At 35.8% G+C, this 15,659-nt stretch overlaps 1 protein-coding gene across 1 annotated transcript in view; it reads right to left on the reverse strand.

The window, feature by feature from the left end:
• Positions 1-424: 424 nt before the first annotated feature.
• Positions 425-15,659, reverse strand: part of PGAP1 (post-GPI attachment to proteins inositol deacylase 1) — a 41,122-nt gene continuing 25,887 nt past the window's right edge. Inside the window, 6 exon segments of the mRNA XM_068407866.1 lie at positions 425-666; positions 1,982-2,182; positions 3,104-3,217; positions 3,219-3,236; positions 14,381-14,462; positions 15,247-15,351. Of these exon segments, the coding sequence (XP_068263967.1) occupies positions 2,000-2,182; positions 3,104-3,217; positions 3,219-3,236; positions 14,381-14,462; positions 15,247-15,351 (502 nt within the window). The 3' untranslated portion in view covers positions 425-666; positions 1,982-1,999.

Consider the following 15,659-nt stretch of genomic DNA (forward strand, 5'->3'; position numbering starts at 1 on the left):
GCTGCTGCCGTGCCGGCTGCCTCAGAGGGGCCAGCGGCAGGAGGGAAGCTCCTGTTACCGACCTCACTGTAAGGTGTTAGATCAGCTTTTCTTCCCTCAGAAGGAGGGGTTATTTTTACATGGGAAGGGTTTCTTAGCTTCATATAAGTATACAGTTGTCGTGCAGATGGCTCAGTGACTGGGGCAGGGTCAGAAGTGGGTGTGAGGGGCCGGGTGTGAGGTACAAGCAGCCCTGAGGGCCCTGGGGCAGGTGTCCCTGCCCGGGCGGGTACTTCCCCCCTTTGCTTCAGTCTCCCAAGAAACTAGAAGACTTCTGATAAAAAAGTATCTTAAAAAAAGTCACTGCAAAACAGTTTATGACATCTAGCTCCATTAAATAGAAAGGTTACATTTATTTACCAATTTCGAACAAAGACACTTAGCAGTAGCTAAAAGCACTCCTGCGCTCATTTATTCACGTTTAAACGCACACAGTTCTGCTAGGCCAAACATCATGTATTTGTGAATAGACAGCAACTGTGCTAATCACAGCACGACATCACATTCCATAGGTAAAAACTGTGATAGTGAGGAACATTTTAAATTGTCAGGGGACAGTTAAAAAGTCAAAGCAGTAATATGTTGCTGTGAAGGTTACCACTTCGCATGAAGTTCAAAAGCTAATGCCTGAAAAAGAGGAAAAGGAAAAGGGATGTGAGAGAAATACACAAATATTTATATGCAGCCAGGGTATGATCCAAAGAAAGACCTGGTAACACTGGCTGAAATACCCCAGCAGACCTCTGCTTTCAGAAAACAGCTCTGAACACTGAAGAGAACCACTGGGATCATCCTGAATTATGTAGGACAAATTACTTCCACCAGTCATTCTCTCACCATTGCTGTAACTTATAATAGAGCTACCCTCTATAGAAGAACTTATAATAAAGCATCTCTTCTAAAGTCCTTTTTAATTTATTTATCATGCACAATACTCAGTGCGGTGCATTTTTTTTCCCCCCCAACACAAAAACTTGGCAAAAGGAGAACTTAGTATTAAAATTTGAGTGCAGTCTTCATTATTATTTATGACAATAAGAACAGTGGAGCTGTGCTTTTGGTTACAGAAAGAGATGCCTGCTCAAGCAGGCAGAGAGCAGGACAGAGCTAAAAATCCTAAACTGAATACTGAGTACAAATGAATCTCTAAGATAATGGGTAAATCACCAAAATGCTTAGATTGAAATCTTAGTGAAATCTTCACCTATTTGTAAAATTGGAGAAAACAATTATTTACCTTTCCTCAGAACTGCCAGTATTCACTGACTCTCAAAATGAGGTATGAAAGGATTTATTTGTTACAGAGGATGGTTATGCATAGATAAAATAGCTGAGAAGTAAATGCTATAAATTGAGGCTGGATTTGTTAATAATGCAGGCTTGACCCACTTCAATTTTCTTTCGTATTTATGGAGAGATGTGAATAAGTTTGCAATCATTTTATTCAACCTTCAATGTTAGTGGTAGAAGTAAGGAAAACAGCATGAATGGACAAAGATGTAAAAGATCATGCATGCTTTGTTAGTGCGGTATCTATGTCTAAATTAACTTTCTTAATGTACGTATATCACAGGAAACCATTAGTCTCAGTTTACAATTTTACTGATATCAGTTAAATATGCCCGCGTTCTCTATTATCTGTACATTTTCAGAATTCTTCTCCACATGAAAAAAAGGGAGAAAAAGAAGAAAAAAAGGGAGTGTGGTCTATATAGGTCTGCACAAGCACCATGTGTTATTTTACCAAAGTAGTAAATACCTCATAAATCTCTACCTCAACAATTTTAAGCCAATTTTAGGCACGAGTTAAGGTGCTACATTTTTATTTTCCTCTGAAAAAGAAGTTGGTTTTATACTTCAGACAGAAATGAGAATCACTTGAATCCAAATCTTTCACTTGGTTACATGTAACAACGTCAGAGGAAAAGGCGTCCTCTTTTACCTTGGTCAGCAGCATCTTTCAGCCTTTGAAATAATCTGGAAAAGAATTTTTCCTTTCTTCATAATCTGCAAATGCAGAAGCAATGGGATCCGAGTAGAATATGACAGGCCTTGGTCCTTCGTTGTTCATAGTGAAAGTAGCTGGGAACTTTCTGAGATCAAGACCCCTGCCCGAAAAATAAGCCTGGAGCGTTCTGAAAAACTGAACATATTTCATACGTGAAAACAGAGCATGCCCCACAGAGATTAACTATTTCTACTGACACAAAGTAGATGTAATATTTGTTCCTATGTGGGATGAAGTCCTCTATTTTGATCATAAACTGGTACAATACATGCAATATAATTCAGACATGTCCACTCAGTCCATGGCTTTTACACCTTACACGGTATCCAAAGGCCACCAGCTTCACTGATCATCTATGTTCCCCACCGAACCACAGAGGATTCAAACTGTATCTCTTATAAAACAGGCACAGCAAAAGCCTTGCTGAGGGCAAACAGTACAGTTCAGTTACACATTTCTTTAAGAGAAATGTTCTCCAAGAGTTAGCAACAGTGGGCATCGCTTCAAAGTAGAGATTAATGCTGCTTAAAACAGTGAGGAAAAATTGTGGAAAATGGATTTTTTCCTTCACAAATTCTTTATAAGATCTTGCAAATGTTCCCTTAATGATATTTTCTTAGCTATGGTTAACTTTCAGATCTTTAGCCACTATTCACAACAGTGTCAGATGCAAACTTATTTGTACTTCCAGAAGATGAGACAACATGCAATCAACAAAGTACACATTTGAAAGAAACATAATCATTCCTCTTCAGTTTCATAAAAGGAGTGGTTGTATAATCCAAATACATTTTTAAAAACTAAAGCCGCTGGGTGGAGAGAGAAGGAAGTTTTATGCACTACTGCACATCAAGAATGTCTCTTCAGTTAAGGGGAACATCTTGACTGAATAATGCTCACACAGTTGTGGTTATTGACTATACAAAGTGCACAGTTACTAACACTACATTTAATGGGCCCCTCTTACATTTAAATTTAGAAGATAAAAATTCTCATGATGGAAAACACAAACCCCCCCACAAAATTTAGGCTATCTTTCTTGCAGTATTTCCTTACCAGGTCTCTGTTTCTAGGGTTATCTAGAGGTTTCCATTTTTCTTCTGGTTGGAAAGGAGCACCTCTCACAGCCAATACTGTATATAGACCCAGGAGCACCACCTTCCACATATTGAAGAGATGAACAAACTATCTGTAAGAAGGACAACGAACCAGACTCCTTAAGTCCTACAGAGCTGTCACCGATAACAAATAGAGCAAGCATGACAATCCAGTGGAGTGCCAAAAATAACTTACCTATGGCAAGGAAAACCTGCCTACTGCAGATTACATCTGTGTGCTAGCGACTTTTTTGGTTTTATACTCGTGTACTAAGAACAAATTATTCTAAAGAAGTGTTTCCCACACCAAAGCTATTTCTAGACACTGGATTCTCTTTTCAAAAGGGAGCAGTACAACATTTAACACAAAATATTTACATTTGTAAATTTACATTTGTTATTACATACAGCCATTTTCATTGGCTGATTAGTTACAGCATCAGATCTTCGTGTGCTCTAAGGACAATGCAAAAATATGGCTTGAGATCCAGATAGCTCAGTTTTTAAAACTGCATGAAATGAAAGTGTACTACATATATTAACAAGTGCAATAGTAATACAGCCTGGTATAATGTACTAGAGACCCATTTCACAACTTGATTCAAGGGAAAAAAAAAAAAAGAAGAAATCATTCTCCCTTTCATGTTCTTTAAAATAAAGCTTACCAGCGAATTTGGCTCTGGCTTGCCCCTTCTTGGTTGGTCTCCTTGTAATCTGTGAACAAACTGATCTCTGCACTTATATTTCTAGTGGACTGTAGGTGGATGTCAATGACGTTAGCAGGAGTTCAAAAATACAGTAATGATTCCATTTCCATCCATGACATAAAGACCCTTGAGAATTTCACCCTTAATACTCTTAAGACCTGTTGCTATTGAACAGTGCAGGGCAAATTCCTCCTCCCTAAGCCGTATTGCAGAAAATCGGTGGTAAGAGCATATAAGAAGTTTAAAATAATTCCCAGATATAGCAGAGCTATATCAAAATATTACTTTTAATTAAAAGTAATTAGCCATATCTCTGCAATGGTGACTAAGAGATAATTACAGCTGGTTGAATGGTTTTCAAGCAAGATGAGATACGGATCATTTTCTTGATGCTGGAGAGAGAGACAAGTAAGGTCTGTTTCAAGATGCAAAATCATATCATTTTAATGAAAGTGTTGCTTTCCTACCCTGATTTTATCGGCAGTCAATATCCTCCTGTCAGACTAGAAACTAAGACAAAGACTGCAAGAAGGACTATACTAATTCACCTTGGCCTTATTTCACACCATCCTTCATCTCAAAGCTGCTTGAATTTTTTGCTTATAATTTCATTATACTCTTCTCTCCACTGTTCAGGTGATATATTTTATGTGATACTAACTAAAGTATCTCTAAATAGACATGTGGAAACTAAAGATTTTGGCCATTATCTTACTCCAGATTATCGTTTGTTTCTGAGTAGCAGCTTTACATCTTTCTTTAGTTTAAACTCTGAAAGCCAAACAAAAGCCTACCACCACCCTTCCAGGCAGACTAAGCTGTGGACATCCAAACGCCATTAGAAACACAGTTAACAAAATCCTGGCAGCGTTGTGTTCATGACTGCAGTAACAAATACAAATAAAAGTCAACTTATCCAGCTTGTGTATTATTCTACAGACTTGGAATAAAAAAATTTCATCAAGAAACAAAAATCCATCAAAACCCATCAGTTACTTTTCATTATAGACAGTTTCCAGATAGTAGACTCATCAAGGACCAGAACAGCAGTAGCAACAGAAGAACTTGTAAAAAGGCAAGCCCCAATGTAAGGGAACTAACTTTGTTTATTTTCTAGGTAGTTACTTATTTCCAGTTCAATTTTGTGTATAATTTACCTTCTAAATCAGACAGAAGGGAAAAAAAAAAAAAATAGCCAGAACAACAGGCAGTTTTCTTCCATCCCTGTTTTTTTTTCCTCCTCTCAATTCTTTCATTCGATTTATTCAGAAAGAAAAACCTGGGGGATATGCAGTGTATTTCAGCTAGTAAAACATACCAAAGTCATCTGTAAATTTGAAACAAGTTTTATCACCGTAGGACTATTATGTTACCCCCTAACAGAATTTAGGCAGTTTGGTTGACTGATGATGTATGCAGATATGCAAGAGATTCAATTAGCATATATGTTCTGTGTGCTGTCTTAAAAAAAAAAAACAAACCTACAAAGTTAGCATTGCTTTCTGAGCTAAAAGTGTCTGAGAAATTGTTTGAGCTAAAAGTCTGTTTAGACTTAGTGCTCGTTTAAGGTAGGTTTTCTGGTGTTTTGTTTTTGGTTTTGTTTTTTTTTCACAAAAGTGTTTTGGTTTGTTTTTCAGGGGGTTTTGGGTTTTTTATTTAAAAAAAAATTTCATTATAGCTCTTTCCTTTTGTGAAAGTAAAATATAAGTGCAACACACTCATATTAAAATACTATTGGTATAGTTACACTGATTAGACAAAACTGCATCCTCCTTTGAGAACAGGAGCTAGTTTAACAAATACTTTCCAAGCCAGATGTCAGTGTGCTGCCTTTTGAATGCAGCCAAATTTAAGCACTAGGTTTTTCTTGACAAGTTATGTATGTAGGCACACATCTTCAGTAAACTGAATCTTTTGAAAGTGGCTATACTAATGGTATAGCCCTTACAGCACAGTAATATTCATGGATATTTGAATTAAATTGCACTGAAGCTGAAAAGGCTCATAGCTTTGCTTGTTCAGTTTCATGCAAGTTACTTCAAAAAGGTAAAAAAACACATTCTAGAACAAGAGGCAAATTTAAAACTAATTAGTTTAGCTGTACAACAAGTTTTATACATATGATGCTCTATATAAACTATATTATTCACCAAACATTTTCCATTTTATTTCGTCTCTTCCAGCCTGATTGATTCTGTGATTCTGTGATTTCCCATTCATGATATCAAGCAGGTATAACGGCCTAAGGTGCACGAGATAAGATATTGAGACAAGCTTCATCAGGTATGGTCTTTATTGTGTTCTACACAAGACGTTAAAAAAGTGTCTTATGTAAAGTACTGCTCTAATCACAATGCTTTTGTTCACTGTTTTTATTTTCTGCTTAGGATCCCAAGTCTTACAAGTTAGAAGGAAAAGCACCAAACTGCTCCACATGAGGACCTGAGGAAAGACTAAAGGCAAATGTTCATCACAACACTCATTAGCGTGTTTGTACAACAGAAGTAGAGGTAACATTCACAACACTCTACAGAGTGGCACTTTTACACCAGGTAAAACACTGGTAAGTGGCACTTTTTGTGAATTACAACCATTTGTACTAATGCAACCATGTTAGAACACCATACAAAAATATACAGAAGTGTTTATTTAGCACAGCATATGCTATACAGTGTACTCTAAGTCATGCACACTTAGGTAAAAAAGACAAATAAAAAAATGTAAAGTATACACCGCAGACAGGGCAACCATCAAACAAAATACAAACATCCCAGCATAGCTCCTGTTCAAGTTGCCCTCAACTTCAACGAACAAGTACTAGTATCTAAAAGCAGAGTTTTTAAAGACTGAGATTTCAGCTTTCAGCAATTTCAACATTAGCTGAAGATACCTATTCTCCAAGGTTTTCTCAGCATCTCACAAGACAAGAACTTTACCAAAGCTTATCACACATTGCATGAACTGTATCTGAGAATTCAGTTATAAACATTTTAATAAGCACAATAATTTATTATAGCATTATTCAAACATTTCTAGATAAGACTCTGTCAACATCTCTAGAAACCTGTAACTAGAGTAAGAGTTAGCTCCACCTAAAACACCAGTTTACACTAGCTATATAAGAACTCAAAATAGAGGAAGGGTTAAGAACATGTAAGACAGGTTGCTTGTGAAGCAATAGATTTTTCCAAAGATGACATATGCGTTCTTCAGAGTTTTAAGTCCAAACAAACAACAGCACCTCCACCCCCAATTACCCAAAATAGGTATTTTGACCAACATTATTCTGTCTTTGTGCTTGGAAAAAACAATTAAAAGGTAAGTAAGGAATCAAGTTAGTAGGCCTACACAATTTTTCTAGACTAATCATCATATGTGAAGGCCTTAAAGGTAGTTCTGCCCCCTCAATGATTTTAATACTAGAATATTCCTGCAGCTAGGAAATCAACAATGGCTAGGATTACTGAAATAACATCATCACAAAAGAAAGAAGAGAAAGTTAGGTGACTGGAACAAGGGGTTTCAAAGTCCTAAACTAACATAGGAAGTAGCAGGGAAGACACAAAAATCTCTTGTTATCTGCTGTGCCACAGCATCAGCAGCATTGTGGCAGCCAGGTCCAAGTTAGTTCTCAATAAAAGAAGGTTAATAACTTTGATTTATATTGCTTCAAACAATTACTGTGATCAGCTGACATGCAGTCATTTTGTGTGCATATCTAAATATCCACAGTCCAATGATAAGCTTTGAGATATGGCATCAAGATCCAGTGTTACATAGTACTAATACTGCAGGAAAAAAAAGTCAGAATTTGGGTGGTTGTTTTCAAAACATACAAAGAATCCCAAAGAGACACATAAGGAAAGCCAGTGGTGGCTTTTCCTGAGCTCTTCATATTAAAAATATACATAAGAAAACCTTTTACTATAACAAAAACGATTTTAAGATCTTGGCTATTTCTGGTTTTCTCTAATGAATTTAGAAAATCAGAATGTATAAAATCTGCCTCCCCCCCTAAACTTTTCTGTTTTTTATATATTAATATTTTCCCTAAAAAGGGAAATTTGTTATTCAAAACTCTAGAACTTTAAAATAACCAATCAACCCCACCCCACCTGCCCTGCCCCAAGAAACCACCTTCTAAGTTTTCTTCTCACACTAGCATAGATACTGATACACAATGGCTTAAATACAATATTTTGCTTAAACTACAATTAGAGGAATTTTTTATTTTGAAGAAACTAAAGAACAAAATTTTTAAAAAGAGTTTGACACACAGACTTCAAAGCTGAGACAGATATCTGAGACTAGTTTTCCTTCCTTATTTTTCTTTTTGTCACAATAGAAAGACTAGAGAAATTAAGGTCAGCTAAAGCTTTCTGACTTTGGTTGGTGTGATTCCAAACCACAAATATACTGTACTTGTCATAAATCTTCATTTCTGTAAGTGTAGTTAAAAGGAGTCAAAATAATTTTTTTAAAAGTATTTTCCCCAAATCAAGTTTCAGTATGATCCACACAAATATTTTTGGTCATTTAAAAAAATGAAATATAAGGCTACAGAAGTCCACAAGCTACAGTTAGAGCGTATTCATTTATTGGTTTAAGGCACAGTTTTTGTTCTGCTCTAGAAAGCTACAAGTTTAAAGTCACAGTGAGGAATTTCACCTTTCAGTTTTGGTCTGGCATTCTAATTATATATGTCATGACTACTACATGTAGACTTCTGTAAAACGTTTGAGTTGACAGGTGCTGCAGTCTCAAATACTGTTTTCACACTCAAAATGATGTAAGTGGACAATACTGAAGCCTGAACTGATCCCAAAACAGTGCACTTACCATTTTATAAAACTAAACATCAACACACTTGCACAGTTGATACTAAATATATATACCCTGAAGTTATTTAAGTTGGAGGGGAAAAAAGTCTTTGCTGGTATTTCAACAAATATGCAACACTTCAGTGGAACAACAGTCTACAGGACAGCTGCTGTGTATCTTCACTAGGTCAGTCACGGTGCCTACTACTACTGTGAACGTTACGCTTTGCACCACAGCAGAAGGATACTGCAAACCAAGGGTAACTGTGCATGGAAGGAGGAACTGGAATGATGTGCCGCAAAATAACAAGTTTGTGTGTGCCATTCCTGACTTTATATAGACACAAAATTAGCTCAGATACCACACAGATTCCTTCAGAATCTAGACCGCAACCTGCCAATCACTGTAGAGAGGCCATGCCTACAAGATTTGTTTATGACAGCATGAGTAGCAAAATCTGTCTGCATTTAAGAATGCAGAATGAGACCCTAAATATTAAGCAAAATTAAAGTTAAAACGTCACATCTTTGACTCAGGTTTTCATGCTACAAGGCAATAAGCACATATTTGAGGCAGTTACGTGCTTAGATACCTGAAAAATTGAGGTGCTGGGCAGATTTGCTTAAGTAAGAGCTATAGAATTTTCTCCTTAAATGCTTAAAATTTATTTTAAAAGCAGTAATGTTTATTAACATGATGGAATTTATAGATTTTATTTAAGCTTGAAGATAAATGAGCTCATTAAAAGCTTTGAATACATTCTTCCATAAATAAGAACATACATCAGAAAAGATAATATTTGTAAAAGATTTTCAAATAAACTTTTAGAGATTTTAAGGATTTTATTATGAATACTAGCTTAAAGTTCTGGCTCTAAAAAAAGGTCGAAAAACTATTTTACTTTAACATAAAAATTAATCTGTTTTTAATTGTCATTTCACTGACACACATTTCCAGATGTATATAAGAGCAGCATGTAGCTTTGGTGACAAAAGTAGGCCTCCCCTAAAGGAACAGTGATAAAAGTTTTAAAACCTTTTACAGTACAGTGCTAAGTGCTTATAAAAGCTAGCTTGATTATCTCCCAGAAGAGAGAGATGTAAAAAGTCAAAGCTTTAAATTAAGTGACTAACATTCACCTTGAAATGGAAAATAAGCATTAAGAATTTAGTCTGGTTTACAGCTAACAGTTTTCTAGTGGCTTAGTGACTTAAAACAGCAGCACAATTATTGTAGAGACACTATAACCACTTCCAAAAACATTTTCAGTAACTCAGAGTATTGAAGGTCTGTAAATGGCTGGTTTTTTCTCAGTATAAATAAGACAAAAGTCTAAATACACTCATCACTGCACTGAAATAAACTTGAGCAAATGAAAGCTTCTCAAATGTTTACATTTATTCACAGGCACATAATTGACTTTATTCTGCCCTGTCGAAGCTTAAGCAGATGTATCAGATTTCAGAAATAAGTCAAGTTAACAAGTTCATAACTTTGTTTCTGGCAAACACATGGAAAATTAGACTTCGTATCAAATACTGATGTATGCAACAATGATTTTAGGGTTTTTTTAAGTATCATTACATTTTATTTTTTTAAACACTGACTTTAAAAGTAGCCCAATTGGGTTATAGTTGAACCTCACTTAGACGTACAGGCAGTCTCTATCTCTTCTGCAATATATTACCACTACACTGTTTAGGGTTTTGTTGTGTTATTCGTTTGTCTGTTTTAAAACTTACCAAATTAATATTTTGGAATGAATTGTTATATGTACCAGCTCACTCAAAACCAAAATCAGAGCAGAACTCTAAATATTAGAAATAATATTAACTTAAATTCCAGGTAGTGCTATTTTTTTTTTTTTAAACAAAACAAACAAACCAAACAACCCCTAACCAAAACCCAAAAAAACAATCCCCCCTTTTAACAGGATGCTGAAACATGACATACCATGACCAATTTTTAAATCAAAACTGAAAATACCACCTTTGGACAACCTTCATTCATTCAGTTTCAAGGTACATTGGGTAATTCCAGTTAAGAGGTAACAGTTTTCCCTTACCAGACAAATATAGACCTTGTATGAACTGTTAGCTACAGGTGTAGCTACTATGATTGCAGCGTGGTAAGACTATGAGGAACACGTTTGATCATATCAACCAGAAAAAATTATAAACTTCAAGAGCAATTCACGGTATGGAGATGTCACTAAAAGCTTCTCATTAAATCTCCCCCTGCCAAAGAAAGATTCTGCTGTACATATACGCTGTACCTAAAATTAGTGGTATTTGGTACCCTAGGTTCTTATCCTGTTTTTTTATTCTGTTTCTGATAGCTTATAAAAAAATACTAGAAAAGAGCCACAAATAGTTCTTATTTTGAATGCATCCTGAGGTACAAGCCAAAAAATGGTGGCTTAATCTCAACCTAAATGCTTGATCATGTGGCATAATCTCCATCTAAATGTGGTGAACATCCACATGGATGAAGAACAATGGTTTTGCAAAATTAATACCTCAACTTCTGAAAAAGGAGAGAACAACAGAATTTGGGTCTGCATATTAATAGAAATCTTCCCTTATAGAGCAGAGGTCTAATCCATTACAAGTTAATTTGTGTCTTGCTCTTCTCCCACACAGTCTAGATAATCTAAAATTTGAAGAATAAACTGGAATTTTAATTTAGTTAAAGGTACTAAGACATTGCAATATATTTGCCAAAAGCTGTTTTACAAATGCAGCCTACTCATAATAAAGGATATTTCAGTAACAGTTACACTTCCTCATACACGCAATTAAAAGTGTTTATATCGGGTTATCCTACATTTGCTCTGAGATTATAACTGTGAACAGCGGCAAAACTAGAGATACACATAACAGAAGCCTCTTCTCCAAAAGTAAGAATAAAAAAATCATTGTGTTTTACCTGAAAAACAATTTTAGACTGTTATAAAATCTTGTCCTTTTCAGAATGGCAAGTAGGATAATTCATCCTCTCTTAGAACGTCATGATTGTTATCTGGACTTGTTCTAATCCTATCCCTCTCCACTGATTATATAGAAAATCTAGTTGGGAATAGACACCTAATCTCTCAAACAGCTGAAGTTACACAGTCCACAATCACTGCAAAATCCAGATGCACATCTCCGAGAACAGTTTTCATCTAGCAAATGACACAGAATGCATATAAATCCAAAGTAGCAGTAAGACTTCCCCTCCTTCCCCCAGTGAAGGTAAACCATCTCTGAAAGAAGGGAGCATTGAGGGAGAGGAAATGTGATAAATTCTATCATCTGGGATCTCAGACTCAGGATTGTATCTATTCCTACCTCCAACTTGAAAAGCAGGTAGGAATCTACGCAAGATTCTGTAACCCATTTCATGAAGACTGACAACAACTATCAATACAATTCCGAGCTTTAAAAATATAATTAAATGAAAAAAAAATGGTGTTATTCTATGCTGCTGTAATTCAGTAAGTTTCACATTGTGGCAGATTTTGGAAGCTATCAAAGCTACTACATGCTGAGGCCGTTTGCTCTCCTTATTCTGATTATTAGTATTTTATTCCACCAACAGCTCCAACAAATGGATTCGTGCATAAAGAGCCCATTAAGATGGCAAAGCAATAGTACAGTAGTAAGCCAAAAGGACCATGAAGGCCAAGGAAAATTATCTTCCCCAAAAATCCAATCCTGCACATTTCACAGACGGCCTTTTACCAGCCCCAGTGCAGTTCTGCCACCATCTTTCACTCACAGCGATTTGAAAGTAGAAAAACTACTCTATTTTATGTCTGAACATTAGCAATTTTTAGGTTAAACCAACTGGCGGATTTAGCTACAAGTATATTTAGACACACAAATTATCTTGTATATATATACACTGTAGCATACATTTGATGAGAAAGTATCAAGATATAATCTATTCAAATAACTTTTCTGATTTACAAACACTATGTATAATCTAATCTTTTTTAGAAAAGGTTAAGACTAGAATACCAGCACATAGATTACTGATAACAGTAACAGTGGTTTGGTTAACTACAATAGTCTTACTCAGTTAAAGCAGTTTTAATGACTTACTGATAATTTGAAGTGCTGACTTGGATATAAGCGGACAAACCATGTGCTCACTTCACATTTGTCCTTCATTTTGGAAAGTCACTGTGTGAATTAAGTCTTTCCAGCCAGCTCCAATTAATTGGCCCTAACAACATGCTAGAACTAACTGAGGCACTTTAGGCAAGATTAATGAGACACGATAAAATTAATGGGTCAGGCTGGCTGCACTACTATACCAAGAACATACTTGATTGACTGTGGGTAGCAGATCCCGTCTTATTATTCGTATAAGATGACTGAGCTGGTCTAGTATTTCCATATGAATAACAGGTATCTCAGACAGAGTGGAGACAGCTAACACAGAAGCGAGTAGTAGGCTCATCTCTACACAGAATCAATACATCATTTTAACCTCATGGCTACTGAGATTTCCTGTGTTGGCAAAACGCATACCCGGGGGACAGAGCTCCTTACGCACAGCTATTTTAGGCTTGGTTATAAATGGCAGTCACTGTAGCATCTAGGCACTAAGATAACACTTTATACAGAGCTAATAATTATGGTCAGTATTTCCCACTATTACTAAGAGCTTGTCCACATGAGGAAGTTAGCACTGTGTGGCAGGGCATGAATTTACAGTGTTGTAACTATTCCATATTAATTTTATGTGTGGACGTTTATTATGAGACGGTTGATTCTCCATTTACAATAGGAAAAAAACTGCCTTGTCTACTTGGAAACAGTGCAGCACAGCAACTGCACTGTAAACCCAAACCATACCTCAGTGTGTGCTAGCTTCTACATATGGACAAGGTCCAAGGAGTCATTTCAGAACTGACAAAATTCCAGAGAAAACTGGCAATGTTTTAAAACAACATTACAGCAAATTGTTTAGGAATCTGCTAGTATCCTTCCTGAATAGAAAGCTACACAGAATATTGTTGTTTTTTCACTCTCAGAAAAAGTAAAATGTATAAGACTTACAATAATCTCACAAATGTTCAACTTGCACTGATTGAACAAACGATTTGATAGAAATAACAGTTTTGTAGAAGCAGTACATTCTAGTTTGTCTAGACACAACTGTGGCAGCTTTTAAATGTAGCATAAAATGATTAAAAGTATACCTGGCTGTGTAGTTTTTGTGATAGTCACAGTGTGCTTGAAATGTATTGAGTTTTAACCAGCATAATTTAGACCTGCAAGAGCTGCAAGTTTAGAGCGTACGCGCTGTATGGCATAGGGAGTAAAAAAGTCTGTTTCAACAAATAAGTATAGTGAAATATCAAAGTGTCTACAAGGCAAACAGAGTATTGAGATGTTACACCAATATGATTCATGTGCTTACACACATACATAGTTAATTCACTTAATTTTCAGAGTCAGGAAATAAACACCATGAAAAGCTTTCTAAGCAACGTGAACAGAACCATGAACTCCTCATAAAGTATTCACAGTTCTGTCCTCTTTTCCACATAATGTAAACTACGGAGGATATTAATCTAGGCATTTCTTTGTCGAAATTTGCCCCATCTCCAGTGTTAAGTTTCTAGGCTGCACTGCTCTTCCTATGCATGACGAACGTTACACAATACAACACAGCACATGTAGAAGAAAAGAAAAGGTTACAAAGTGTGGTACTTTGTATAAATGCATTCGTCCAAAGGCCACCATTGCAACAGACAAAGGGAGTGGAACTTTGGCTGCGATCTTCAAGAGTTTACTGTAAGAATATAAAGAAGAAATTGCCATTTTTGTAGCCATACATGCAGAATGTACGCCAATACTATATTTCACTTTCTTTTGAAAAATAATTTATAGATTTCAAGGATGCATAAGCAAGAGTAATTATTGAACAAGGCTAATAAAATGTAATTTTAAAATATTCTTATATTAATTTAGAAATAAGTTCTCTGTAACAAAGAAAGATTTAATCTTTTAGATCATTTGAGTTGACAGGTACCGGTCAAGAGGATAAACTACACTGGTTATGAGGCACTAATTTTATATCTGAACAAGAAATACGCTACCTGTCAGCAAAACCACGTGCTCAAAACTTCTTAATCCAGTAGAAAGCAAGTTACATTTCCACAAGTGTGCCCATAAGGGGGAATTACAAGAACGTAACTATAACGGTTTAGAATTCACTTTTCCTTGTAACTTTCTAACAACAATTGCTAAATGTATTAGGATTTTGCAACATTTGGAAGGATTCAATGAATTGGGAACGAAAAAGTCACAGTTAAAGACGTCTTTATGCAACTGGTAGTTTAGATAGCGAATACTTTTTAAGTCCATGTGGTAAATACCAGTGATTTTCTCCACTTAGCTGAACTACAGGGGATTTGCATGCATTTTACCCAGTCTTTAAGATTTAACCATACAAGTTTAAGAATCTCTATGTAGGCTGAACAATTACATGTCTGTGTAGCATAAATTAAGTTTTACCACACAAATGGCAGTAATAAGAAGCAGGAAAACAAAAACCAGGGATTAGACTACAGTACCTTGATTTCACTTCAGAAGTACTTGAATTCATGAGAATTTCTAAAATGCACACAAGGATAATAGCTGTAGATCTGCATGGATCCGGATCAAGTCTAACATTGTACCTGCAAAAAACGGTTTAAAAAGCATGTTACTTCTAAACTAGGCTACCAACTAAAATCCGAGTTGGGAACAAGCATGTGCTGGTAACAGCAAACATACATGAAATGTATATGGCATCACAGCCTGATTTTAAGTCCTTTCTGAACCATTACTTCCTTCAGCATATCACAGATTCATTTAACACCTACTTATACCATAACATAAACCAGACTGCACAGAAAAAACAAGTATAACTAACAGAAGTCTTTGATACTGTAAGGTAGCTAATAATAGAAAGAGTCAAACATTTGCAATTTTCACTATCTTCAAA

Source organism: Nyctibius grandis, chromosome 9 (assembly GCF_013368605.1).
Source record: "Nyctibius grandis isolate bNycGra1 chromosome 9, bNycGra1.pri, whole genome shotgun sequence".
Taxonomy (NCBI): Eukaryota; Metazoa; Chordata; class Aves; order Nyctibiiformes; family Nyctibiidae; genus Nyctibius; species Nyctibius grandis.